The sequence below is a fragment of the Pseudophryne corroboree genome, chromosome 1, assembly GCF_028390025.1.
Source record: "Pseudophryne corroboree isolate aPseCor3 chromosome 1, aPseCor3.hap2, whole genome shotgun sequence".
NCBI classification, from domain to species: Eukaryota; Metazoa; Chordata; class Amphibia; order Anura; family Myobatrachidae; genus Pseudophryne; species Pseudophryne corroboree.
Window position 1 is genome coordinate 348,379,201 of NC_086444.1, and position 25,459 is coordinate 348,404,659.

General features: G+C 45.4%; 1 protein-coding gene across 3 annotated transcripts in view; it reads left to right on the plus strand.

Annotated features, from left to right (window-relative positions):
* The window catches only part of GOLGA3 (golgin A3), a 212,659-nt gene that overhangs the window by 106,235 nt on the left and 80,965 nt on the right, over positions 1-25,459 (plus strand). For all 3 annotated transcript variants that reach the window (XM_063964700.1, XM_063964702.1, XM_063964703.1), the window contains exons 7-12: positions 9,578-9,884; positions 10,289-10,491; positions 10,601-10,738; positions 10,904-11,065; positions 11,184-11,552; positions 11,711-11,788. In XM_063964700.1, the coding sequence (XP_063820770.1) occupies positions 9,578-9,884; positions 10,289-10,491; positions 10,601-10,738; positions 10,904-11,065; positions 11,184-11,552; positions 11,711-11,788 (1,257 nt within the window). The remainder of the gene's footprint in view (positions 1-9,577; positions 9,885-10,288; positions 10,492-10,600; positions 10,739-10,903; positions 11,066-11,183; positions 11,553-11,710; positions 11,789-25,459) is intronic.

Here is a 25,459-nt window from a genome sequence, read left to right on the forward strand (position 1 = left end):
TGCCCTGTGCAATCCGGTCCGTCCCCTACTCCTCCTTTCAAAGGTTCCACATTCAAAGCAAGAGTCCGGATGTGTCTTCCGGTCACATGACCGTTGTTATGTGAATGACACTTCTATCCCCTTTGGCGGAGTACTTCCGGTCACATGATTCGACCGGAAACCCCTCCGCAGCCATTTTTGTAGTTCTAAAGCCATTCTGCGGCACCCGCCTGTTACTAGCAATGGGGGCATGTAAAAATACACAAAAACAGATAGTAATTTATAGGTAATGCAGCTACATCTAGCGCATATGAGATTAATAAATTGTCCTATTTATAGAAATAATCCGGTAATAGGATCCGACCGGAAGTTCATCCGCAGCCATTTTTTTAAATTACTAACATAAAATAGATGATGTTCTTTCCTGCCATTCGCAGGAGTGGGCGGAAATACTTCAGCCGCCATAATACTTCATGGAACATTAAATCAATTACCATATATGTAATAATAATCTCCTCATATCACATTCAAATAATAACATAAACAGATATTGATCTTACAACCACATATGTCAAATATTGATATAGTAATATGCATGTATCAAGGATTCTTCCACATCATATATGGATGACGTCATATTCTTTCCCAAATGATGTCATTCAAATCCATATACTCTCTCTCTGGATCGTATAATGAAAAAGAGTCAATACAATGCAGTCAAAATCGATGTTTCTCTGGTGGAAGAAAGGAGGAGAAAAATTTAAACATCCCGTTCTTTAGCCATATATGTCACATTGGACATCACTTTCTTATCACAGAGGGGCATACTCCTAATTGAGGAACCACTTGACCTCGACGTCCTTGTTCAGGCCCCCTGGAATTAAGGTTTTCAAAGAGTGTATATATTGCATCTCAGTTCTAGCTAGAGTTGCAGCTATATTATTGCACCTCCAACTTCCTTTCACATGTTTTAATGCACCAAATTTTGTCACGTTTCATATCTTGATTATGAACCTTTTTAAAATGGGCTGAGAGTGCATGTGACTCAACTCCATTTTTGATGTTACGTAAATGCTCTGCAAGTCTTATTTTTAGGTTCCTACTGGTCCTGCCAATGTAAAATAAGTCACAGCTGCAGTCACATGCACTCTCAGCCCATTTTAAAAAGGTTCATAATCAAGATATGAAACGTGACAAAATTTGGTGCATTAAAACAGGTGAAAGGAAGTTGGAGGTGCAATAAACTAGCTGCAACTCTAGCTAGAACTGAGATGCAATATATACACTCTTTGAAAACCTTAATTCCAGGGGGCCTGAACAAGGACTTCGAGGTCAAGTGATTCCTCAATTAGGAGTATGCCCATCTGTGATAAGAAAGTGATGTCCAATGTGACATATATGGCTAAAGAATGGGATGTTTAAATTTTTCTCCTCCTTTCTACCACCAGAGAAACATCGATTTTGACTGCATTGTATTGACTCTTTTTCATTATACGATCCGGAGAGAGAGTATATGGATTTGAATGACATAATTTGGGAAAGAATATATGACGTCATCCATATATGATGTGGAAGAATCCTTGATACATGCATATTACTGTATCAATATTTGACATGTGGTTGTAAGATCAATATCTGTTTGTTATTATTTGAATGTGATATGAGGAGATTATTATTACATATATGGTAATTGATTTAATGTTCCATGAAGTATCATGGCGGCTGAAGTATTTCCGCCCACTCCTGCGGATGGCAGGAAAGAACATCATCTATTTTATGTTAGTAATTTAAAAAAATGGCTGCGGATGAACTTCCGGTCGGATCCTATTACCGGATTATTTCTATAAATAGGACAATTTATTAATCTCATATGCGCTAGATGTAGCTGCATTACCTATAAATTACTATCTGTTTTTGTGTATTTTTACATGCCCCCATTGCTAGTAACGGGCGGGCGCCGCAGAATGGCTTTAGAACTACAAAAATGGCTGCGGAGGGGTTTCCGGTCGAATCATGTGACAGGAAGTACTCCGCCAAAGGGGATAGAAGTGTCATTCACATAACAACGGTCATGTGACCGGAAGACACATCCGGACTCTCTTGCTTTGAATGTGGAACCTTTGAAAGGAGGAGAGTAGGGGACGGACCGGATTGCACAGGGCACTTCTGGTCGCCGCGATTTTTAGTTTTATACAATTTTTAAATGATTTAAAGTTTTGTAAGCTGCGATTTAGACATGATGGATATAGCATACTGTTTAGAATAGAGTACTAATGTTAGAATAGACAATAGCATGAACATATTGTATGTATATGAACTTAATTGGAAAAGAGAGTGGCTCCTCCCAGCATTTAGGATCATTAACACAATGGATATAAATAGCTGGGATGAGGGACCATATGGATATGCCTTGAAAAAGATCAACGAATTGATCGAAACGCGTTGGATGATTATAACAACTGGTGGCTGATTGACCAGACGAGGAGAGGACGAGGTGCCCACTGCTTGGAGCTGATTGTCCCCGGGGACGCTGAACATCTATACAGCCCTATATTTTGTGCACTTCAAAAAATCCAAAATCTGGTAGGAAGCCACCCTCATATATTCTGGATGTAAAGTGGATTTTCTTATCATTCCTTCATGTGATGAAGAGTTTTATTGTTGGATCGCTTTTCAACTATTAAACATAACCATATTTCTCTGACGTCCTAAGTGGATGCTGGGGACTCCGTCAGGACCATGGGGATTAGCGGCTCCGCAGGAGACAGGGCACAAAACTAAAGCTTTAGGATCAGGTGGTGTGTACTGGCTCCTCCCCCTATGACCCTCCTCCAAGCCTCAGTTAGGTTTTTGTGCCCGTCCGAGCAGGGTGCAATCTAGGTGGCTCTCTTAAGGAGCTGCTTAGAAAAAGTTTTTAGGTTTCTTATTTTCAGTGAGTCCTGCTGGCAACAGGCTCACTGCATCGAGGGACTTAGGGGAGAGAAGTTCAACTCACCTGCGTGCAGGATGGATTGACTTCTTAGGCTACTGGACACCATTAGCTCCAGAGGGAGTCGGAACACAGGTCTCACCCTGGGGTTCGTCCCGGAGCCGCGCCGCCGACCCCCCTTGCAGATGCTGAAGATTGAAGGTCCAGAAACCGGCGGCAGAAGGCTTTTCAGTCTTCATGAAGGTAGCGCACAGCACTGCAGCTGTGCGCCATTGTTGTCACACACTTCACACCAACGGTCACGGAGGGTGCAGGGCGTTGCTGGGGGCGCCCTGGGCAGCAATGTATAATACCTTATTCTGGCTAAAAATACATCACATATAGCCCCTGGAGGCTATATGGATGTATTTAACCCCTGCCAGGTCTCAGAAAAACGGGAGAAGAAGCCCGCCGAAAAGGGGGCGGGGCCTATTCTCCTCAGCACACAGCGCCATTTTCCCTCACAGAAAGGCTGGTGGGAAGGCTCCCAGGCTCTCCCCTGCACTGCACTACAGAAACAGGGTTAAAACAGAGAGGGGGGGCACTTATTTGGCGATATGTATATATATATATTAAAATGCTATAAGGGAAAAACACTTATATAAAGGTTGTCCCTGTATAATATAGCGTTTTTGGTGTGTGCTGGCAAACTCTCCCTCTGTCTCCCCAAAGGGCTAGTGGGGTCCTGTCCTCTATCAGAGCATTCCCTGTGTGTGTGCTGTGTGTCGGTACTTGTGTGTCGACATGTATGAGGACGATGTTGGTGAGGAGGCGGAGCAATTGCCGGTAATGGTGATGTCACTCTCTAGGGAGTCGACACCGGAATGGATGGCTTATTTAAGGAATTACGTGATAATGTCAACACGCTGCAAGGTCGGTTGACGACATGAGACGGCCGGCAAACCAATTAGTACCTGTCCAGGCGTCTAAAACACCGTCAGGGGCGTTAAAACGTCCTTTTACCTCAGTCGGTCGACACAGACACGGACACTGACTCCAGTGTCGACGGTGAAGAAACAAACGTATTTTCCTTTAGGGCCACACGTTACTTGTTAAGGGCAATGAAGGAGATGTTACATATTTCTGATACTACAAGTACCACAAAAAAGGGTATTATGTGGAGTGTGAAAAAACTACATGTGGTTTTTCCTGAATCAGATAAATTAAATGAAGTGTGTGATGATGCGTGGGTTTCCCCCGATAGAAAATTATTGGCGGTATACCCTTTCCCGCCAGAAGTTATGGCGCGTTGGGAAACACACCTTAGGGTGGATAAGGCGCTCACACGCTTATAAAAACAAGTGGCGTTACCGTCTCCAGATACGGACGCCCTCAAGGAGCCAACTGATAGGAGGTTGGAAAATATCCTAAAAAGTATATACACACATACTGGTGTTATACTGCGACCAGCGATCGCCTCAGCCTGGATGGGCAGCGCTGGGGTGGCTTGGTCGGATTCCCTGACTGGAAATATTGATACCCTTGACAGGGACAGTATTTTATTGACTATAGAGCATTTAAAAGATGCATTTCTATATATGCGAAACTCTGGCATCAAGAGTAAGTGCGATGTCCATATCTGCCAGACGATGTTTATGGACACGACAGTGGTCAGGTGATGCAGATTCCAAACGGCACATGGAAGTATTGCCGTATAAAGAGGAGGAGTTATTTGGGGTCGGTCCATCGGACCTGGTGGCCACGGCAACAGCTAGAAAATCCACCTTTTTTTACCCCAAGTCACATCTCAGCAGAAAAAGACATAGTCTTTTCAGCCTCAGTCCTTTCGTCCCCATAATATCTGCCCAGGGATAGAGGTAAGGGAAGAAGACTGCAGCAGGCAGCCCATTCCCAGGAACAGAAGCCTTCCACCGCTTCTGCCAAGTCCTCAGCATGACGCTGGGGCCGTACAAACAGGTGCGGTGGGGGGGGTCGTCTCAAGAGTTTCAGCACGCAGTGGGCTCACTCGCAAGTGGACCCCTGGATCCTACAAGTAGTATCCCAGGGGTACAGATTGGAAATTCGAGACGTCTCCTCCTCGCAGGTTCCTGAAGTTTGCTTTACCAACGTCTACCTCCGACAGGGAGGCAGTATTGGAAACAATTCACAAGCTGTATTCCCAGCAGGTGATAATCAAAGTACCCCTCCTACAACAAGTAAAGGGGTATTATTCCACACTATATTGTGGTACTGAAGCCAGACGGCTCGGTGAGACCTATTCTAAATGGAGTCACTCAGAGCAGTGATAGCGAACCAGGAAGAAGGGGACTATATGGTGTCCCTGGACATCAAGGATGCTTACCTCCATGTCCAAATTTGCCCTTCTCACAAAGGGTACCTCAGGTTCGTGGTACAAAACTGTCACTATCAGTTTCAGACGCTGCCGTTTGGATTGTCCACGGCACCCCGGGTCTTTACCAAGGTAATGGCCGAAATGATGATTCTTCTTCAAAGAAAAGGCGTCTTAATTATCCCTTACTTGGACGATCTCCTGATAAGGGCAAGGTCCAGAGAACAGTTGGAGGTCTGAGTAGCACTGTCTCAAGTAGTTCTACGACAGCACGGGTGGATTCTAAATATTCCAAAATCGCAGCTGTCTCCGACGACACGTCTGCTGTCCCTAGGGATGATTCTGGACACAGTCCAGAAAAAGGTGTTTCTCCCGGAGGAGAAAGCCAGGGAGTTATCCGAGCTAGTCAGGAACCTCCAAAAACCAGGAAAAGTGTCAGTGCATCATTGCACAAGGGTCCTGGGAAAAATGGTGGCTTCTTACGAAGCGATTCCATTCGGCAGATTTCACGCAAGAACTTTTCAGTGGGATCTGCTGGACAAATGGTCCGGATCGCATCTTCAGATGCATCAGCGGATAACCCTGTCTCCAAGGACAAGGGTGTCTCTTCTGTGGTGGCTGCAGAGTGCTCATCTACTAAAGTGCCACAGTTATGCATTCAGGACTGGGTCCTGGTGACCACGGATTCCAGCTTGAAAGGCTGGGGAGCAGTCACACAGGGAAAAAATTTCCAGGGAGTGTGATCAAGTCTGGGGACTTCTCTCCGCATAAATATACTGGAGCTAAGAGCAATTTACAATGCTCTAAGCTTAGCAAGACCTCTGCTTCAAGGTCAGCCGGTATTGATCCAGTGGGACAACATCACGGCAGTCGCCCACGTAAACAGACAGGGCGGCACAAGAAGCAGGAGGACAATGGCAGAAACTGCAAGGATTCTTCGCTGGGCGGAAAATCATGTGATAGCACTGTCAGCAGTTTTCATTCCGGGAGTGGACAACTGGGAAGCAGACTTCCTCAGCACGACCTCCACCCGGGAGAGTGGGGACTTAATCGAGAAGTTGTTTCCACATGATTGTGCACCGTTGGGAAAGACCAAAGGTGGACATGATGGCGTCCCGCCTGAACAAAAAACTGGACAGGTATTGCGCCAGGTCAAGAGACCCTCAGGAAATAGCTTTGGACGTTCTGGTAACACCATGGGTGTACCAGTCGGTGTATGTGTTCCCTCCTCTGCTTCTCATACCAAAGGTACTGAGAATTATAAGACGTAGAGGAGTAAGAACTATACTCGTGGCTCCGGATGGGCCAAGAAGGACTTGGTACCCGGAACTTCATGAGATGCTCACAGAGGACTCAGGGCCTCTGCCGATAAGAAGGGACTTGCTTCAGCAAGTACCATGTCTGTTCCAAGACTTACCGCGGGTGCGTTTGACGGCATGGCGGTTGAACGCCGGATCCTAAGGGAAAAAAGGCATTCCGGAAGAGGTCATTCCTACCCTGGTCAAAGCCAGGAAGGAGGTGACCGCACAACATTATCACCACATGTGGCGAAAATATGTTGCGTGGTGTGAGGCCAGGAAGGCCCCACGAAGAAATTTCAACTCGGTCGATTCCTGCATTTCCTGCAAACAGGAGTGTCTATGGGCCTCAAATTGGGGTCCATTAAGGTTCAAATTTCGGCCCTGTCGATTTTCTTCCAGAAAGAATTGGCTTCAGTTCCTGAAGTCCAGAAATTTGACAAGGGAGTACTGCATATACAACCCCCTTTTGTGCCTCCAGTGGCACTGTGGGATCTCAACGTAGTCCTGGGATTCCTCAAATCACGTTGGTTTAAACCGCTCAAATCTGTGGATTTGAAATATCTCACATGGAAAGTGACCATGATGTTGGCCCTGGCCTCGGCCAGGCGAGTGTCAGAATTGGCGGCTTTGTCTCACAAAAGCCCATATCTGATTGTCCATTCGGACAGGGCAGAGCTGCGGACTCGTCCCCAGTTTCTCCCTAAGGTGGTGTCAGCGTTTCATCTGAACCAGCTTATTGTGGTACCTGCGGCTACTAGAGACTTGGAGGACTCCAAGTTGCTAGATGTTGTCAGGGCCCTGAAAATATAGATTTCCAGGACGGCTGGAGTCAGGAAAACTGACTTGCTGTTATCCTGTATGCACCCAAAAAACTGGGTGCTCTTGCTTCTAAGCAGACGATTGCTAGTTGAATGTGTAGTACAATTCAGCTTGCACATTCTGTGGCAGGACTGCCACAGCCAAAATATATAAATGCCCATTCCACAAGGAAGGGGGCTCATCTTGGGCGACTGCCCGAGGGGTCTCGGCTTTACAACTTTGCCGAGCTGCTACTTGGTCAGGGGCACACCCTGGCTGAGGAGGACCTGGAGTTCTCTCACTCGGTGCTGCAGAGTCATCCGCACTTTCCCGCCCGTTTGGGAGCTTTGGTATAATCCCCATGGTCCTTAGGGAGTCCCCAGCATCCACTTAGGACGTCAGAGAAAATAAGATTTTACTTACCGATAAATCTATTTCTCGTAGTCCGTAGTGGATGCTGGGCGCCCATCCCAAGTGCGGATTGTCTGCAATACTTGTACATAGTTATTGTTACAAAAAAAAAAAAAAAAAATCGGGTTGTTATTGTTGTGAGCCGTCTGTTCAGAGGCTCCTACGTTTGTCATACTGTTAACTGGGTTTAGATCACAAGTTATACGGTGTGATTGGTGTAGCTGGTATGAGTCTTACCCGGGATTCAATATCCTTCCTTATTGTGTACGCTCGTCCGGGCACAGTATCCTAACTGAGGCTTGGAGGAGGGTCATAGGGGGAGGAGCCAGTACACACCACCTGATCCTAAAGCTTTAGTTTTGTGCCCTGTCTCCTGCGGAGCCGCTAATCCCCATGGTCCTGACGGAGTCCCCAGCATCCACTACGGACTACGAGAAATAGATTTATCGGTAAGTAAAATCTTATTTTTATTATATGTGTTTGATTACTGCACTTCATAAGCTGGGAGTGATTCCTTTCAAAAGTTAAAATAATACTACGCTAGATTGTATCCTTGATCTCTCTCTTTCATGTACCATCTCTGAAAGTACACGTCATACCATTATTGACAATGTATGTGGGTATGAAGACTGTGGAAAATTGAGAGAAGCATCTGGTTTAAGATAAGTAGAGATTCCCTTCTGTTTTTAATTTGGGAGAGCGCAGGAAAGAGGACATTCAGAAATCTTGGTAGTTTGGAGTGTTTCTTTTTTGGGGGTGAGGGTAACATCCCACTTTCTGAGTGTCCATTGACCTGCGGCCTGGTAGCGCAACTTCTTGTGGGTGTGAACTGTCCTATCCTTTGGTTTCTGAGACTGGTCTTTTTGGTCTGGTGATCAATAGCAGCAGGTGTTTAGACCAGAGGGCCAATAAATATCTAAAGTGTATTAGATCTCAAACATACATCAGTGCATTTCATAATGCGTGTTCTAGGTATGGCCTCGAGATTTGAAGCTATGCAGTTTGCACAATTACATTCAAGTGCTCCCAAAAGAGGACAAGTCATACCATCCAGTGCTTAGGGGCTGTGGTCCCTCACTATTTTTCCAGGGTTTGTGGTCCCCATTGGAAGTCAAGCTTCCAGTTAACTGTTCTGGAACACTCTAGTTCGAAGTCCACTTCTGTTGCAAGGAAAACCATTATGTATTCATTCAGATATCACTGCTACAATGGCATATATCAACCTTCAGGGATGCAAAAAAACCAAAACTTACTTTGCATGAAGGAAACATAATGTTTTGGCAAGACTGGCAGTGAGCTGGGAAGACAACTACCTCAGCAGACACACCCCGTACACTAAAGAATACATCCGGATAGCTTCAGGTTGTGAAGAGATGGGAATAGCCAGTTGGTATTTCATTTGAACCACAAGTTATAGCACTGCTGATCACGTACCAAGAATCCGCAGGTGATGCCATGGTGGTCATGTGGAATTTTCATATAACCATGTATATAGCTCCATTCAGTCCTTTTGTCTGAATCCATTGGGGGATTCAGTTGGTTTTCCTGTTTAAAGTTTACCAAAGTTGAATATCTTTCAGGGAGATCTCATTTCTCTCCATATCTTAAAGCCCTTCTTGTTCTGTCCGATGGGGCTTGTTTAAAAATAGGAGTGTCCAGAAGTATGGGGAGTACAGTAGAAGTAGAGGGAGGAACTCAACATACTGCAGGATTTATGTATGTTATGTTGGAAAAATTATTGTATGAAAATGTTATTTTATCTTCATTATATTTTTAAGGTGGCACAGAATCCCAAGAGTAATTTATATATAATTGTTATTTTCTTTAAAGGCTTTGAAAGAAAAGACTGAGCTACAGGCCCAACTGGCAGCAGTAAGTACCAGACTTCAAGCTGAGGTTGCTGAAAGCTTGGCCAGCCAGCAGAAGCAAGGCTCTCTGAATTCAGAAGTTGTAGCTTTGAAGAAGTCATGCTTAGACCTAGAGAGGGCCATGGCAGATCTTCAGAACAGCTTGGAGGCAAAGAATGGCAGCTTGGCTTCATTAAGCAATGACTTGCAAGTTGCAGAAGAACAGTATCAGAGACTGATGAGCAAAGTAGAGGAATTGCAGAGAACAATTATTCAGAAGGATAATATTGGTGAGTTTGACATGTATACGTACATTATGATGACAGTACACTGGGAAATCTTACCACCTGACTGGACAGAAACACTGGCGTATAGATCGTGTACAATGTTATGGCATTCAGGGCTGACATGCAAAGTTATCCTTTGTTGTCTGGACAGCAGAGACATGCAGGCACTGGGAAATGCCTGTGCAATGTGCAGATCATTTCGCTCATGTAGTTATTTTATCTGCAATACTGTGTCAGAAAATTCTTACTAAATGACCATTGTATGAATGAGCACGGAATATTATTACAATATAATAGAAAGTATTAATATTCTCACAACCACTTATGCTATTGCATGGCAAAACAAACACATACAACTTTATTTTAAAGTGTATGCACTTTTCCTACCTGTTTTACATCCTATATAGTTCATGATTTGCGACAACAGACGGTATCACTACAGTATCAATTACAGCAGGTGCAACTGGACCGTACTACACTAACAAACAAGCTTAAAGCTTCAAAAGCAGAAATCTCCTCTCTGCAGCAGACACGTGAGTGGTACCAACAGCAGCTTACAATGGCTCAAGAAGCACGGGTCCGACTCCAGAGTGAGATGGCAAACATACAGGTAAATTGCCATCTTATTGCTAGTACGTATAATCAGTATTTTGCAAAAAAGAAAAATCTTTTTTTTTTTTTTTTTTTTTTTTTTTATACCATGCTTCATTTTTTGGTAGGCTGGACAGATGACACAGGCTGGAGTTTTGGAGCACCTAAAAATAGAGAATGTGACCCTCTCACATCAACTGACAGAGACCCAGCACAGGACAATCAAAGAAAAGGAGCGCATTGCTACACAACTCCAGAGTATTGAGGTATACTTCATATTGTTGAGTATTCATACTGTCCACCCCTGGAGTATATTTCTGCTTCCATTTATATTATAAAAGAGTAATAAAAGCTACTGAGAAGAAAATCAATAATTTATATTTTTGGTAATGGTTGCTGAAACTTTATTGCACTCACCCACTTCCATTCAGGCTGACATGTTGGATCAGGAGGCTGCATTCCAACAGATACAAGAAGCAAAGAGCATGGTGGAAGAGGACCTTCATAGAAAACTGGAGGAATTTGAGCAGGATAGAGAGCAGCTGCAGAAACTAGCAGACTCTGCTAGTACTTTAGAACGTGAAGTAGAGCAGGTTTGGTCATTTTATTTTTTTCCTTTTGGTATGCAATTACGTACTAGGCTCTGTGAGAACTAGTTTAGGAGATGGAGCAATCTAAAATATGTAACAGATTTTCCGTATTTTGCATTAGATGAAGCTGAATTTGCACCAGAAAGACCTACAACTTGAAGCTCTCCAACAAGAACACCTAGAGATCTTGAGGCATCTTACTTCGACCCAAGAAAGCCTTCACAACAAAGACCAGTCCCTAAGTGATCTCCAAATGCGATATGATGAGCTTGATGCCAGGCTTATGGAACTCCAAAATGAAGTATCTTCTAAAGATGATTCCATCCAGTATCTTCAAAATCAAAAGATTGTTCTGGAAGTAGCCTTACAAGCTGCTAAGGTGGAGCAAGATGAACTAGATCAAGGAGCCAAACTATTGGAAGAGGGAACTGAAACTGCCGGAGAAATCCTGGAAAAACTTCGACAGGATCTTTTGATCAAATCTGGACAGGTAACTTAGGATAGCAATAGGAAATATGGTCTTAGTATCGTTGTGTTTTTTTTTTTTTTTAAGCGACACAGCGTATGTCTGTGTTTTTTTAACTTTAGGACAGAAGGTTTTTAAATTATAAGTGTTTATTCCGAAATGTATTTTCTTGTGCTTTATAGGTTGAAACCCTGCAGCAAGAGAATACTAATCTCAAGAAACAGACCCAGAAAGTGAAAGAACAATTTGTACAACAGAAGGTAACTGCATGTTATATATCCCTATAAAACCATTAATCTGTCTATCAATCTCTTTTACCATGCTTGTGTTCGAGATATGTGTGCAATACATAAAATTGCTGATTTGGAATATGTTGTTTTGCCTACTCTCAAACAGATTCTTTTTACATTGGTTGTGTTAAATAAATTATAATTTATTCTTATATTTTGTCACACATTATATAAATATTTACATAAAATGAGTGACACTGTGAGAAAATAGAGATACACATAAAATATTAGTTCATATGGCAAACAAAAGTTCCCCTTAATGGTACCAATTCTGAACCAGCCCCTTTATGAAGAATTTTAACTAGGTTTACTTAAAATGCTGTGTGATGAAATGTTTGAAACTTTAGGCTTTAGCACTGAGCTTTAGTCATTCATGTTTATTTTACTGAATATTATTTTTATGGGCTTATCAGAAACCAAAGGTAGAAATAGTGCAAACCGTATGTCAGTGAATGGAGAATCTGTGCTGTCATATGCCAGAACAGACTAGGGTAACGGCAAATAACTTGTGATTTCTGAGAAAACTGAAGAAATACGATTTTCTTTTCAAACTCCATGGTAGCCATCACTTATGGGTTATCACTTTAGTCAGCCGAGTAGGGATATGAAAAAGCAATAAACTTGGAAGGTAGCATGTCTCTTCCTACCCCTGAGAATGACAGTAATTCTGTTTCAATTGCATGGATGGAGATGATTGACCCTCTTTCTATGAGTGTGCTGTAAGTTTTATATGATGTGATTTCATGGTTGAACCATTGTGCTGACCATGGGGAAGTAGTCTTAACACTAAAACTCTGCTCTTCTACACATTACAGTGCTAATGATGAGTTCTACACAATAGAGACTTAGCCCACCAGCAAAAATATGAAGCATAGTGTTCTTAGGAAAGCCCCTACATAGAGGACCTTTATTGGAACTATGGTACAATACTGTACTTTAGTAAACCTTCTCTTCTCAGTACTCATACAGAGCCTGCTGGTAGGAAGAACAAGAATGTATGAACATGTTTGTGCAGCATGTACTAAATCTATTGGTTGATGATTGTGTGAGGCCCAATGCCAGGATTGTATGCCTAAATCCAAAAAAAACCAAGCTCCTGGGTGATGACATCAACATGGTATAAGTTTGTCATTAAGGAAAATGTAATTAACCTAAAGGGCAGAACAGACAGAAATATTCAAAATAGAGCTACTCCGCTTCATTCTTCAAGCGAGTCCCCGTGTTCTCATATTGATCTTAATTGGTCAACAGTGAGTCAGTGTACTTGGAGTAGAACCAAGGTAATTTAATCATGAAGTTGCGATTTGTTTTAGTTAAGCATATTAACAATACTGTGAGGATAGATGATACCATAACCCCAACCTCTGACTGAGATTCACTATTTGGGGGATTACCAAAGAAAAGGGTGAGTTTCTAGAATAGCAGTTTTCTCTGACGTCCTAGTGGATGCTGGGGACTCCGTAAGGACAATGGGGAATAGACGGCTCCGCAGGAGACTGGGCACATCTAAGAAAGATTTAGGACTATCTGGTGTGCACTGGCTCCTCCCCCTATGACCTTCCTCCAAGCCTCAGTTAGATTTCTGTGCCCGGCTGAGCTGGATGCACACTAGGGGCTCTCCTGAGCTCCTAGAAGAAAGTATAGTTTAGGTTTTTTATTTTCAGTGAGACCTGCTGGCAACAGGCTCACTGCAACGAGGGACTAAGGGGAGAAGAAGCGAACCTACCTAAGTGGTGGTAGCTTGGGCTTCTTAGGCTACTGGACACCATTAGCTCCAGAGGGATCGAACACAGGACCCGACCTCGTCGTCCGTTCCCGGAGCCGCGCCGCCGTCCCCCTTACAGAGCCAGAAACAAGAAGGTGGTCCGGAAAATCGGCGGCTGAAGACTTCTGTCTTCTCCAAGGTAGCGCACAGCACTGCAGCTGTGCGCCATTGCTCCTCATGCACACCACACACTGCGGTCACTGATGGGTGCAGGGCGCTGGGGGGGGGGGCGCCCTGAGCAGCAATAACAACACCTTGGCTGGCAAAACTAACACCATATATAGCCCCAGAGGCTATATAGGTGTATATTAACCCCTGCCAGAAACGATAAAATAGCGGGAGAAAGCCAGCCGAAAAAGGGGCGGAGCCAACTCCCTCAGCACACTGGCGCCATTATTCCCTCACAGCTTCGCTGGAAGGAAGCTCCCTGGCTCTCCCCTGCAGTCCTGCACTACAGAAAGGGTAAAAAAGAGAGGGGGGGCACAATTTAGGCGCAGTATATATATATTATAGGCAGCTATAGGGGAAAACACTCTGTATAGTGATATCCCTGTGTTATATAGCGCCCTGGTGTGTGCTGGCATACTCTCCCTCTGTCTCCCCAAAGGGCTTTGTGGGGTCCTGTCCTCTGTAAGAGCATTCCCTGTGTGTCTGCTGTGTGTCGGTACTGCTGTGTCGACATGTATGAGGAGGATAATGATGTGGAGGCGGAGCAAATGCCTGTGAATGTGATGTCACCCCCTGCGGGGTCGACACCAGTGTGGATGGACTTATGGAAGGAATTACGTGACAGTGTCAGCTCCTTACATAAAAGGTTTGACGACATAGGACAGCCGGCTACTCAGCTTGTGCCTGTCCAAGCGTCTCAAATGTCATCAGGGGCTGTAAAACGCCCGCTACCTCAGATTACAGATGTCGACACGGATACCGACTCCAGTGTCGACGATGATGAGACGAGTGTACCCTCCAATAGATCCACCCGTTATATGATTGAGGCTATGAAAAATGTTTTACACATTTCTGATGATACCCCAGGTACCACAAAAAAGGGTATTATGTTTGGTGAGAAAAAACTACCAGTAGTTTTTCCTGCATCTGACGAATTAAATGAGGTGTGTGAGGAAGCGTGGACTTCCCCAGATAAGAAATTGATCATTTCTAAACGGTTAATGGCTGCGTACCCTTTCCCGCCAGAGGATAGGTCACGCTGGGAAACACCCCCTAGGGTAGATAAAGCATTGACACGCTTATCAAAGAAGGTGGCACTACCGTCTCCGGATACGGCCGCCCTAAAAGAACCTGCTGATAGAAAGCTGGAAAGTACCCTAAAAGCTATATACACACACACTGGCATTATATTGAGACCCGCTATTGCATCAGCTTGGATGTGCAGTGCTGCTGCTGCGTGGTCAGACTCCCTGTCGGAAAACATGGATACCATGGATAGGGACAATATTTTGCTAACGATTGACCATATAAAAGACGCGGTCTTATACATGCGTGATGCACAGAGGGATATTTGCCGGCTGGCATCAAAAATAAGCGCTATGTCCATTGCCGCCAGACGGGGGTTATGGACTAGGCAATGGTCAGGTGATGCCGACTCCAAGCGGCACATGGAAGTTTTACCCTATAAAGGGGCGGAACTTTTTGGGGAAGGTCTTTCAGACCTCGTTTCCACAGCTACTGCTGGGAAATCGACTTTTTTGCCACAGGCTACCCCACAGCAAAAGAAAGCACCGTATTATCAGGTACAGTCCTTTCGGCCCCAGAAAAATAAGCGGGATAGAGGCTCATCCTTTCTGCCGAGGGGCAGAGGAAGGGGGAAAAAGCTGCAGCACACAGCTAGTTCCCAGGAGCAGAAGTCCTCCCCTGCGTCCGGTAAGTCCACAGCATGACGCTGGGGCTGCTCAGGCGGAATCGGGAACGGTGGGGGCACGTCTCAGGTTTTTCAGCACACAGTGGGCTCTCTCACAAGTGGATTCCTGGGTCCTTCAAGTAGTATCTCAGGGGTACAGGCTGGAATTCGAGACGTCTCCCCCCCCTGCCGTTTCCTAAAATCTGCCTTGCCGGCAACTCCCTCTGCCAGGGAGGCAGTGATGGTGGCTATTCAAAAACTGTATTCACAGAAAGTGATCGTCAGGGTACCCCTCCTTCAGCAAGGAAAGGGTTACTACTCCACAATGTTTGTGGTACCGAAACCGGACGGTTCGGTGAGACCCATCTTCAATTTAAAAACCTTGAACACTTATATCAAAAGGTTCAAGTTCAAGATGGAATCGCTCAGGGCGGTTATTGCGAGCCTGGAGGAGGGGGATTACATGGTATCCCTGGACATCAAGGATGCGTACCTGCATGTCCCCATTTACCCTCCGCACCAGGAGTACCTCAGATTTATGGTACAGGACGGTCACTATCAGTTCCAGACGCTGCCGTTCGGGTTATCCACGGCACCGAGGGTCTTTACCAAGGTAATGGCCGAAATGATGATACTCCTTCGCAAGAAGGGAGTTTTAATTATCCCGTACTTGGACGATCTCCTGATAAAGGCGAGGTCCAAAGAACAGTTGATAGTGGGGGTGGCACTTTCTCAGGAAGTGCTACAACAGCACGGCTGGATTCTAAACATTCCAAAGTCACAGCTGGTCCCGACGACACGTCTTCTGTTCCTGGGAATGATTCTGGACACAGACCAGAAAAGAGTGTTTCTTCCACTGGAAAAAGCCGAGGAATTGTCATCTCTGGTCAGAGACATTCTAAAACCAGGAAAAGTGTCGGTACATCAATGCACACGAGTCCTGGGAAAAATGGTAGCTTCGTACGAAGCAATTCCATTCGGAGGGTTCCACGCAAGGACGTTCCAGTGGGACCTGTTGGACAAATGGTCCGGGTCCCATCTCCAGATGCAACAGCGGATAACCCTATCGGCCAGAACCAGGGTGTCGCTGCTGTGGTGGCTGCAGAGGGCTCATCTACTAGAGGGCCGCAGATTCGGAATACAGGACTGGGTCCTGGTGACCACGGATGCCAGCCTTCGGGGCTGGGGGGCAGTCACAAAGGGAAGAAATTTCCAAGGACTGTGGTCAAATCAGGAGATTTCTCTTCACATAAATATCCTGGAGCTAAGGGCCATTTACAATGCCCTAAGCCAGGCAAGACCCCTGCTTCAAAACCAGCCGGTACTGATCCAGTCAGACAACATCACGGCGGTCGCCCATGTAAACAGACAGGGCGGCACGAGAAGCAGGATGGCGATGGCAGAAGCCACAAGGATTCTCAGATGGGCAGAGAATCATGTGTTAGCACTGACGGCAGTGTTCATTCTAGGAGTGGACAACTGGGAAGCAGACTTCCTCAGCAGGCACGACCTCCACCCGGGAGAATGGGGACTTCATCCAGAAGTCTTCCAAATGCTGGTCAACCGGTGGGAAAAACCACAGGTAGACATGATGGCGTCCCGCCTCAACAAGAAGTTGAAAAGATATTGCGCCCGGTCAAGAGACCCTCAGGCGATAGCGGTGGACGCTCTAGTGACACCGTGGGTGTACCAGTCGGTTTATGTGTTTCCTCCTCTACCTCTCATACCCAAGGTACTGAGAATAATAAGAAGGCGAGGAGTGAAAACCATACTCGTGGTTCCGGATTAGCCAAGAAGAGCTTGGTACCCGGAACTTCAAGAGACGCTTACAGAGGACCCTTGGCCTCTGCCGCTCAGACAAGACCTGCTGCAGCAGGGACCCTGTCTGTTCCAAGACTTACCGCGGCTGCGTTTGACGGCATGGCGGTTGAACACCGGATCCTGAAGGAAAAGGGTATTCCGGAGGAAGTCATCCCTACCCTGATCAAAGCCAGGAAGGATGTCACCGCAAGACATTATCACCGCATTTGGCGAAAATATGTTGCTTGGTGTGAGGCCATGAAGGCCCCGACGGAGGAATTTCAACTGGGTCGATTCCTGCACTTCCTGCAAGCAGGGGTGACGTTGGGCCTCAAATTGGGGTCCATAAAGGTCCAGATTTCGGCTCTGTCGATTTTCTTCCAAAAAGAACTGGCTTCACTGCCCGAAGTTCAGACTTTTGTCAAAGGAGTACTGCATATTCAGCCTCCTTTTGTGCCCCCAGTGGCACCTTGGGATCTCAATGTGGTTTTGGCATTCTTGAAATCACATTGGTTCGAACCACTTAAGACTGTGGATTTAAAATATCTCACGTGGAAAGTGGTCATGCTGTTGGCCTTGGCGTCGGCCAGGCGGGTTTCAGAATTGGCGGCTTTGTCTTGTAAAAGCCCTTATCTGATTTTCCATATGGATAGGGCAGAATTGAGGACTCGTCCTCAGTTTCTCCCAAAGGTGGTCTCCGCTTTTCACTTGAACCAACCTATTGTGGTGCCTGCGGCTACTAGGGACTTGGAGGATTCCAAGTTGCTGGACGTAGTCAGGGCCCTGAAAATTTATATTTCCAGGACGGCTGGAGTCAGAAAGACTGACTCGCTGTTTATCCTGTATGCACCCACCAAGCTGCTTCTAAGCAGTCTATTGCGCGCTGGATTTGTAGCACTATTCAGCTGGCGCATTCTGCGGTAGGCTTACCGCAGCCTAAATCTGTAAAAGCCCATTCCACACGGAAGGTGGGCTCATCTTGGGCGGCTGCCCGAGGGGTCTCGGCTTTACAACTTTGCCGAGCAGCTACTTGGTCGGGGGCAAACACGTTTGCAAAATTCTACAAATTTGATACCCTGGCTGAGGAGGACCTGGAATTCTCTCATTCGGTGCTGCAGAGTCATCCGCACTCTCCCGCCCGTTTGGGAGCTTTGGTATAATCCCCATGGTCCTTACGGAGTCCCCAGCATCCACTAGGACGTCAGAGAAAATAAGAATTTACTCACCGGTAATTCTATTTCTCGTAGTCCGTAGTGGATGCTGGGCGCCCATCCCAAGTGCGGATTGTCTGCAATACCTGTACATAGTTATTGTTACAAAAATCGGGTTTTGTTGTGAGCCATCTCTTCAGAGGCTCCATTTTGTTATCATACTGTTAACCGGGGTTCCTATCACGTGTTATATGGTGTGATTGGTGTGGCTGGTATGAGTCTTACCCGGGATTCAAAAATCCTTCCTTATTGTGTCAGCTCTTCCGGGCACAGTTCCTAACTGAGGCTTGGAGGAGGGTCATAGGGGGAGGAGCCAGTGCACACCAGATAGTCCTAAATCTTTCTTAGATGTGCCCAGTCTCCTGCGGAGCCGTCTATTCCCCATGGTCCTTACGGAGTCCCCAGCATCCACTACGGACTACGAGAAATAGAATTACCGGTGAGTAAATTCTTGTTTTTTATGGTATTAATGATAATGAAAGGGAACAAATCAACAGATTATTTGTAAGATATTAAACAGTATTTGTCCCTTTCGGGAGGAAGGAATTACTAAAGGAATTACTAAAATGGTGTTCAGTATCTAAACTAGAGTCATCTGTTTCTGGATTTTTTACAAAGACAACCATTCCATTACAAGATAGAGGGCCACTTAAGAATCCTAAAGTTAGGAAAATGGAAAACTGCTTTAAGAAACTTTACTTAAGTATATTATGGCTTTGGCTAAAGTTTCTGGCGAGCTTAGCGTATGCAAAAGAACATAAATAGACCATATTTAATTAAATAGAATTGAATTGATTTAAATATTGATTGCTTTTTCCTTGTGATGCGTCATTAGATGGAATTTCTTTCTCATCCAAAAGTTGCATTAGTCACCAGGACAGCTCTATGATTGTGGCCATGGAAAAGAATCGTTTAACACATCATTTTATTGGAGATTTTATTTTCATTCGGTAGGGGGGAAACTGGATTCTGTGGTTCAAAAAGTGATTGGAAGTTAATACCACCATTTGCCACAGAATAGAGGAAATAGATGTCTTCATTCATCTCCTGTTGCCAAAACGTCAGCTGCACAAAGCTATTGGCCTGGCATGCAGTATTTTCAGCAGTTTGGTGGGAATACATTTAAGCAGCCTTTGTCCCTTCAGTAATAATAAAGCTAAGCCAACGGAGGGAGGCAGTGCCTATTCTTCGGATCAATCTCCACTGTGGGTGGCAGGAAGTCTAAGTATATGATGATCACCACTCAAGATCAATGGATTCATAAAAAAGGGTACATGGTAGAATTTCACTGTACACCCAGAGGGTATGTGTTAGTGAAATTCTGGTTCTTTTTCTCTCTAGTGGAACTGTTACAGGACAATTTGTGGACTCACTTGGAAGAAAAAGTATATTCTAATGTTCATATGACACAAGGGCACAAGTTTTTATTAATAAAAATAGAGATTCTGATTGCAGCTCAACATTATCAGTTTCTCAGATTTTGTGCCTAGTCATCATTTTCAGTTCACATGTCTCCCGTTTTGGATTTTCCATTTCTCTAAGTACTTTCACCAAAGGGTTGTTAGTTCTTATGGCTGCTCTTAGGAAACAAGTAATCCAGGGTATGGCCTTATCTTGACGACAACCTTGGAGTAGGCAAATAAGAAAACCTCACCAGACGCAGCAGCGTCCCGCTACACCATCTCTAACTAAAGTCATCACTTACAAATGTCACACAGATATTCAGAGTGGATTGTGCTCATTAATTGGCGAAAATCAACTTTGACTCTATTTCAGGAGATGCTGCATTTAGTGGCCTTACTGGATTCCGGAGATGTTCCTTGCCATGGACAAGCTTCTGGCCTTATAGTCTTGGGTTGACATTGTGTATCGATCCATGCATACATGTAGATCCTGGGCTGTCTTGTCTCCACATTCGAATTGGTAAAGTTTACCCAGTTTCACTGTTGTCCTTTACAGATGAGATTCTGGCCCAGTGGAACAAATTCCATCTACATCTCAAGTGGCAGATAATCATTCTTTCTCGAAAGATCAGTCCCTCTCTTTTGTGGTGGCTCCACCAGTCCCCCCTGAACAAAGGCCGGCCCTTTCAAACCCAGGACTGGGTCCTTCTAATCACCCACGCATGTCTTCAGGGTTGATTGTCACAATCCTGTCTATTAAGCTGTGTAACTTACTTCTGCAACTACCTTGCAGTTTTCCTGAATGTCCAGAGAGGTCTTATCTGCATACAAGCTGCAGCATGTGTCTGTATTGCTAGCTACTGATTGTGCACCTGTAAGTTCTCTGTCTGAAGCCTGCAGCGTCCTGATTACAGCCGAGTTTATATCCAGCTGGAAGTGCTGGACTTGCACTGCAGAGTCCATGTGAATTAATTGTTTCCATACCTTTTTGCAGAAACGGCAGTTCCCTTTGCAAGTTCCTTTCAAAACCGGCCCTGGGAGCAGCCATGACAATACAGATCAGCTGACCAGTCAGGATTCAATCTGGAGTCAGCGGTCAGATGACTCTTGACCAACCCCAGAGTAGGGATGGCCATCGACCATTGATGATTCGAAATTGATGGTCTGTGGCCGATGTCGAATACTTTTACCATCAATGGGGGAGAACCAGATGGTTTCCCGCCATCGATGGTTCAGTGCTAATGATATGGGTGGTTTTTTCCCCTCAAAGTGTCAAAGCACGGAGCTTAGTCCCTCCCCCTGACACCTGCAAAGCTACGCACGCGGGCTCTGATTTGCCCACATTTCATTACACAGCAATGCAGGAATGAGAATCTATGAGTAAAGCTATCGATGGATCCCTTCCAGATGGTTTACACCATCGAAGTTATTCCTCAGTGGTACCATTGATGGATAACCCACAATGGCCATCCCTATCTCAGAGTGACCAGGAGTATAAAGATCCTTCAGAGGCACTTCCTGGTTGTCAGTGCTTTGTTGTCTCCAGATCCGCAGCAAGCTACTTTGTATCTTCCATGACTGCATTCACCTAGAGACTATCAGCGCAACATCCATCAAGCGCTCTCTGGCTTCTATGCCACTGGAGTCATTTCTGTGTTAACCTGTAACAGTTTCTGTATAACTGGTGCCCTCCCAGTGTCAGCTGACGCATCCATTCCTGTATCTTTGGTGCGATCCTGGTGTAAAGCCGCAGCAGTTGTTCCTGTATCACTGATGCCATCCCAGTGTCAACTGCTGCATCCGCTCCTGTATCGCAAGTGACATCCCAGTGTAAAGCCGCAGCAGTTGTTCCTGTATCGCTCATGCCATCCCATTGTCAGTTGCCTCATCCGTTCCTGTATCGTTGGTGCCATCCAGGGTAAAGCCACAGTAGGTGTTCCTGTATCGCTGATGTCATTCCAGTGTTTGCTGACGAATCAGTGTCTGTATAGCTGATACTGCTCTGCATCCCAGCAACTAAGTCTGAGTAGCTGGTCGTATCCAAGCAATCCTGTGTAGCTGGTACTGCTTCGCATCCCAGCATCCGAACCTGTGACGCTAGTACTGTCCTGTCTGTATCACAGTCTAATCTCACTAAGGGGCATACGCCTCATCCTTTAAATGTCACAATTTATACACTCCCCAGGGAGTGTAGAAATTGTGACATTCATCAAACTCCGAAAATGCTTTATTTTTGGAGTTTGAAAGGGAACCTGTTTGCCGTCCTGAGATGGCGAACAGCTTCCAACTCTCTGCACAAGCTGCCATTTACACAAGCTGTTGTAGCACTCACATCCGGGCTGACAGTGCGGCCAGAGGAAGTGAGGGGGCCGCGGTTGAGTGGCGGGCAGATAATGGTCGGTACCAGCAGAAGGTGCGAAAGGGCTGCAGCAAAGCTCACCTTGCTGTGCGGCTGGGAAACCAGGTGGAAGTGAGCAACGCCGGCGGCAGCCGGCATGCAGGTGCTGGCCGGGCCGGGGAGAACTAGTGGACGGCCGATAGGGAGGGAGGAAACGGGGGACTGATGGAGCCGGTCTTCGAGCTGCGCATGCGCAGTGTGAGGCAGCAGCAGGAAAAGTATAACTTTTCTGAAAAACTGCTTCGCAAAAGAAGAAGCAGTTTTTGGAAAAGTTATATTTTTCTAAGGGAGGCTTCATGAATATCAAAAAAAATTGTGAAATGGAAGAATGAGAATTGAAAACTCAATATTCTCATTTCACGATTTTTTTTTCATAATGACTATGACCCTAAATGAGAGAACCACATTAGACCTCTCTGTTTCTGCCCAACTACTTTAGACCTCACTCCAGTAATACAGTCTAGTCAGAGTTCACAACCAATCACATCCATGATTGCGGGGGGGTGGGGGGGGGGGGGGGGGCATTTCAGGGTCAGTGGACTGCTCAGTAGTGCCAAATACCCATCAATTTTCTGGAGCTCAGAGCAGTTTACAGATCTTTGTCTAGCACAACCCCTCCTCTGTAGAGTGACCCTACACCTGACATCTTTCAGCTCCTGGTATTCCACTGGGGCCTGCCAGACATCGATGTGATATCGTCTCGACACAACTACAAGCTGCAGAGGTACTGCTCACGCACCAGGGATCCAGGGGCTCCTAGCGGTCCAATGGATCCCCCCACCTAAATCATCTTTCTCCATGATTATGTGGGTCCTCCACAAATTGAAGTTGGAAGGCAGCACCGTGATCCTCGTGGCTCTTGATTGGCCATGCAGAGCTTTGTACATGGATCTTCTGGGCCTCTCTATCGACGCTTCGCTGTGTCTTCTCTGGCTGAATCTACTGTCTCTGGGACAGTGCTTCCATTTGGATCTGGGCCGTTCTGCTTTGATAGGGTGACTCATGAGACATCTATCCTGAGAGCTAAGGTTTCTCACGGTCAGTCATTCGTATCATGCTCAATGCCCAGAAGCCTTCCTGTGCCAGGATTTATCACCGGGAGTAGAGAACATACTTTGACTGGTGTTTGGCTCGAGGCTTCAACCCCAATATTTCTGTCTAGCAAGGGTCCTGTCTGCTACATGTTGGTATGGATTTGTGCCTCTGACTTGCTTCGTTAAAGGTACAGGTTTCAGCCCTTTCTGTTCTTTTCCAGCAGCAGATTGCACTGTTCCTGATGTGCGGACATTTCTACAAGGTGTCCTCAGTTTGTTCTTCCGGTGACCCTGTGGAATTTCTTTTTCTTCAGAATTTCCAGTCGCCCCCTCCCCCTTCCCCTTTAAGACCTTGAACACCATAGACATTAGATGGCTTACATGGAAGACTGTCTTCCTCATCGCTATCGTCTCGGCCCATAGTTTCTGACTTGTCGCTCCCCTTTTCTTATTTTTCACTCGAACCAGGCTGTCTTCTGGACGCGATTAGGCTACCTACCTAGGGTTTTATCTAGGTTTCACATCAACATGGAGATCGGAGTCCTTTCCTTCTAGGTACCAGATTACTCTCCGCAGCAGTCCTCTGTGGATGTTGTGAGGGTCCTCCAGATCTATGTGGACAGGACAATGGATTTCCATAAAACAGATTCTCTCTGTGTCCTTTTGTGACTTTAACAAACGGGGCTGGCTACTAAGCAGTCTTATGGCCATATGGCTCCGTTTGACTATCTGCCAGGCTTAATCTGCATCGTTCCCCTCACTAGCAATTCTATGTTGATCTCTGCATGTACAGAAAGCAGCTGCTGATAATCAGTCCCCCCTGCCCCACACTCTTCTGCACTGTCTCTGAAATAAGGTGAGGGCAAGGCTATAATGTGGGGGAGGAAGGCGGGCTGTTAATGGGGGGGGGGGGTGTCATCAGGACAAGGGGGTTTATGCTGTCTCATAAAAAAAAATTTTTTTTGGGGGGGGGGTGGAATATATTAATAAGAATAATTAAAAAAAAAAACATATTATGACACACGGGGTGGCTACTTATTTGGGGCCCATTGACACTAGGGTGAGGGTGGGGGTTCTGCCAGGGTATTTTTCACCACCAAGGGTTGTGTTGGTTTGACTTTTCAGGGGATCTGTTGACACTAGGGGTTGGGGTGTGGGACTTATGGACACGGGTGGGGTGCAAAACACCTCCTAGTTATATTTTTATAAAATATTTTTTTTATCTTTAAAAATACTTTTAAACTTTAGTAAATTAAAAAAATGTAGAAACAAACTTGCAGGTAGGAGACACAGGGCGCCCACCGTGGTGCACCTGGATTGCGAAGGTTTTGCACTGTTCCTCTTTCTCCACTCCTTGGGCTTAACTTAACTGGACTTAGGGGCGGGGCACAAGGGGAGAGGGAGCCTGGGCTGCTCAGAAAAGAAACCTTACCATTTGGTACCCAGCTCACAACCTATACCCAGTATAAAACCTGTGTCTTCTATGGATTCCAAAAAATGGACTTTAAAAGGTAAAAACATACATCTTTTTGCATATTTATTTTTATTTATTTATTAACAGTTTCTTACATAGCACAGCAAATTCCGTTGAGCTTTACAATTGTACACAATGATAAAACAAAACTGGGTAATAACAAACAGTCATAGAGCTAGGAAAGCCCTGCTCGCAAGCTTACAATCTATAGGGAAATAGGTGTTGAAACACAAGTATACAGTAGGTGCTGTCTATTGCATAGTTGTCCACCGGATTGCAAAGGTTTTAGGTGGGCTGCATGATATCACGTCACAGCAATGATGTTCCAGGGTCAGAAGGATGATTCAGCGTCTCAAAATTCTTTTGAGATTTCACATCCCCAGGAATTGTCCTGTACTTACTTTTTACAAACTGCCTGGGTAGACAAGAATCTGTACGGTAAAAGTATCAACTGTAATGTCATGTTCAGAAAATAATTTTCAGTAAATATCTCTGCATAGCTTGTTGCAGGTAACAAAAAGGTAAACAAAAGTTAGGTGTCTCTAAAATAATGCAGGCTTGATGGTGACATATTCAAACAACAAGGCAATTCCATTTTATTCCTGGGCAGAGAAGTATTGTTTCTCTTACGTCCTAGAGGATGCTGGGGTCCATATTAGTACCATGGGATATAGACTGGTCCACCAGGAACCATTGGC